This window comes from Papaver somniferum, unplaced genomic scaffold (assembly GCF_003573695.1).
Source record: "Papaver somniferum cultivar HN1 unplaced genomic scaffold, ASM357369v1 unplaced-scaffold_154, whole genome shotgun sequence".
NCBI lineage: Eukaryota > Viridiplantae > Streptophyta > Magnoliopsida > Ranunculales > Papaveraceae > Papaver > Papaver somniferum.
This window is the reverse complement of record NW_020624820.1, coordinates 7,535,861-7,539,780: the sequence shown is the minus strand read 5'-3', so window position 1 is coordinate 7,539,780 and position 3,920 is coordinate 7,535,861. Positions and strand designations below refer to the sequence as shown.

General features: G+C 36.1%; 1 protein-coding gene across 2 annotated transcripts; it reads left to right on the top strand.

Moving 5' to 3' along the window:
• Positions 1–457: 457 nt before the first annotated feature.
• LOC113336845 (probable WRKY transcription factor 53) lies at positions 458–3,554 on the top strand. 2 transcript variants are annotated; one of them, XM_026582529.1, is made up of 4 exons: positions 458–1,271; positions 1,378–1,506; positions 1,714–2,604; positions 3,143–3,554. In XM_026582529.1, exons 1-3 carry the CDS (start codon positions 724–726, stop codon positions 2,384–2,386), a joined length of 1,350 nt encoding a protein of 449 aa, XP_026438314.1. In that variant the 5' UTR covers positions 458–723; the 3' UTR covers positions 2,387–2,604; positions 3,143–3,554. The 2 variants fall into 2 exon arrangements, with proteins under 2 accessions (XP_026438314.1, XP_026438313.1); XM_026582528.1 differs by having other exon boundaries at positions 459–1,271; positions 3,187–3,554.
• Positions 3,555–3,920: the final 366 nt, after the last annotated feature.

Sequence of the window (3,920 nt, the reverse complement as noted above, 5' to 3'; positions counted from 1 at the left end):
AATCTTTGTATTTTGCTTCCACCAATGCCATTACTTTCTTAGTGATGTATTGGATTCTAATAAAACTTGCCTTTTTTGTGTCAAAAAATAATAATAATGAGATAACTTATTTATTTATGAGATAAAATTTAAAACCAATTAGCTCAACTAATTTGAGACGGAGGGAATATATCATTCCCGTAATTCGGGTAGTTGGTAGGATAGACCACCAAAGAGAAAATTCTTATAGTTACGTCCAGTACATGTCAGCCAGGACACAAATCGACCTCTTGAATTCTTTTCACCGTTTCCACCAAGAACCCAAGAAAGAAAATAATCAATAATGGACAAGTAAGTCATCAACGCTATGATCAGCTCAGCTGGTGGTCCAAGAAGAAGCACGACTGTTCCCAATAAAAAAAATACTAGTAATACAGAAGAAGAAGAAGAGAGAATCTTTAACGTGTGGACCCCGTTTTGAATGTAATGTCAAACAAAACTGAGTTGTGGTAGAGGAATTCACATGGTTGATCCACTCTTTGTGCATCTCATATTCTTCATCTTCATTTCTTTTTTTCTTTCTTCTCCTTCTTCTTCTTCTTCTTAATTACTCAAGTCAACCCTGAACCCCAAAAAACAAAACAAAAAAAAATTCAATCTCTTCTTCATCATCTTTGTGCCATTCACACTTTACAAACTTTATCATTTTTGTTGATCCAACAAACTCTATCTCTCTGTGTAAAAATGGAGAGTAGTAGCAATACTTTGAGTTATTGGGATCTGAAGCCTCTGATAATGAACGAGTTAACACAAGCTAAAGATCTTTTAAAGCAGCTACAGAACGATCTTGATACTTCATCTACATCGACGATTGCTAGCAAATTATTAGTAACTAAAGTCATATGTTCTTTTGATAATTCTGTTTCCATGTTGAACCGGATTAAAACAGATGCGCAACCTACCGCTGCGTCGACCACCACGACGGCCACGGTCATCAGTCCGCCTGGGGTTATTAATTCCATGCCTATAGATTCTAAGGTTATCGATCTGACTCTTACGGATAAGACACCACCACCGACGGCGGCTTCTGCCTACAGGAACCAAACGACCGGTTCAACAACGGCGGCGGCAGGAGGAGCAGCGGGTTCGATCGAGAGGCCGGCTTCTATATTTGAGAATAATCCTCCTAGAAGTGATTCCAGAAGCGATTATGAATATAATAATAATAATAATAATAATAATCCTCGAAGCGATTATGAATCTGATATAGCCAAAGACCAGCCCAAAAAGAGGTATACACACAGGAATTCAGTTTATCTATTTGGTTATGAAAAATTCATGTGTTTATGTATGTAAGTATGAATTTATATCTTATTAAAATTGATTATGAAATACTAGGAAAGTACTACCTAGATGGACAGAAAATGTGAGAGTTTGCGAACAATCAGGGCTGGAAGGACCCTTAGATGATGGATACAATTGGAAAAAATATGGACAGAAAGATATTCTTGGAGCTAAATATCCAAGGTGAGGAAATGAAACAGACATCTTTATTAGTTGAATGATTTTATTCTTAAATTTGACAACGAATTCGCATTGAATTTGAGTGAAATTTTTTTAGTTTTGCTTGTGATGTTACAAACTAATTTTTAGCACTCTTGACTTACTGTATTATCATTTTAGCATTCTTGACTTACTGTATTATCATTGTTGCAATATTTCTTTGTTTTTCAGAGGGTATTACAGGTGTACACATAGAAATGTTCAAGGATGTATAGCTATAAAACAAGTTCAACGGTCAGATAAAGACCCGTCATACTTTACGGTTACATATCAAGGAAGACATACTTGTACTCAAGCTTCAGAGGACATACCAAGGAACACGTCAAGAAGTAAACATGATCAGTTGAATAAATGTCAAGACCCAAAACAAAAGAAAACCGAAGTACTTATAAGTTTTCAAACAAGTTCTCGTGATAAATCAGTCGAGGAAATCAGTTTTGCAAAAAGTTGTCAAGTTAGAGCCAAGGAACTCAGTCTTCAGAAACCTACTCAGCTGCCTAAGGCACTGGAAATCAGTATCCCGAAAATTAATCTTACCAAGGAAATTAGTAATCAACAAAGTTCGCTTGCGAAGGAATTTAGTATTCAGAAAAGTAGTCATACTAAGGAGATCAGTAATTTACAGAGTTGCCAAACAAAAGAAATTAGTAGTCTTACTAAGGATTTCACTCTTCAAAGGAGTAGTTCTGCTAAGGATATAAGTAATCAACAAAGTTGTATTACGAAGGAATTCAGTATTGAGAAAAGGTGTCATGCTAAAGAAGAGGATATCAGTATTAAGAAAAGTTGTCTCACTAAAGCAGATTTGAATACAAAATTAGAACTCAGACTTTCTTCATTTTAATTTTTGGGCTGGATAGTCATGGTTTGTTCAGTTAGCTTGTGTTATTCATTTAAAGAATCAAACCCATAATTTTTTGGTTATACTGCATTTGAAGTGCATTGAGTTTTAATCCGACAACTCGTGCTGGAGAAGTGTTACTCTTACAAGGTCCATCGAATGGGTTCTATGGTTGATGATCAAGCACCATTTGATATAGTTCTTGCTATATGTTCAATCAGGTATTTCAAACTATCTCTATTTATATTTCCTACAAATTTTTGATGTCTCAATGTTAGAAGAAACCAGAAAGACTCCAAAGGAGAATAGTTGGCTTCTCTTCATGAGGCTTTTAGTATACGGTCGATGCCTTTGCACCTATATAAAACTATTCGTGAAGAGGAGCTGCACTGCTTCTCTTAACAAGATTTTAACCATTGAAAACCTACAAATGAAGAGGCCACCTAACTGTTTGAATGCCTTCTGTTATTTTGGCATCGATATCTTTAGAAGTCTACCTAGAAATGGTGCTTCCTAGGGTCACTACCACAGTTGTTGTTCTGCTATGTGCTCTTCTTGATGCCCTGGAATATTATTGTGCATAGGGTTGACACCTTACATCTACAAGTGTAGGGAGTATAACCATGTATTTTCGTAAAACTTATCTCGAAAAACCGCCACACAACTTCCTTCAACAAGATTTTAACCTATGGAAACCTTCAAAGACTAGGCCGTCAGCCGTCTAATGTATGAAAATGTTGTCTTGTCATTTGGCATCAGCTCCCCCCAATTAACTGGAAATGGTGCTAATGTCATTATTACAGCTGGTCGTCTGCTGTCCTGAACATGGTGCACGCCTTTTGTCAAGTCGGTAGGATGGTCATTCATATATGCTGCCAAATGTCGGAGTGCAAAGGGGAGCTTTTGAACGGAAACTGAAGCTATCTCATTTTGTTGTACTAAATTGGAATTTTATACATACTTGGGTGTCAAAGCAAGTGCATATACGGTTAAATTCTTTGTGTATAATTGGGAGAACATATTCATATAATCCCCACTCTAGATGACACTCGATACTTAGCTTAAAACAGTTTTGTTTAGAACAGTTTGGTATTAAAATTTATTTCCAATTTATACCTGTAACTTTTTACAATGTAATGTTTTTTGCATTTAAAACATTTCCCTTTTGATATCTCCATAACACAGTGGCTTATCTAACTTACTATATATAATATATATATACATATATATATTTTATTTTTTTTAACAAAGGATTTATTAAACCATCAGAGGAAAACTACATCATTAGTCAAAGTTACGGGAAGGAAAGGTGGAGGTTCATTCCACCATTCTCCTATAATGCAGGACCTGCAGACAGATTTGGCTAGGCAATCGGCCCCTTTATTGCTCACCCTGGGACCACAACTACATGTCCAGTTACAGTTTAGTGTCCAGTTACAGTTTAGTGTCCAGTTACAGTTTAGTGTCCAGTTACAGTCTTTCAGATATAACCGTGGGATTCGTCAGGCAATGATGAGTTTTAAGCAGCCTTCTATCA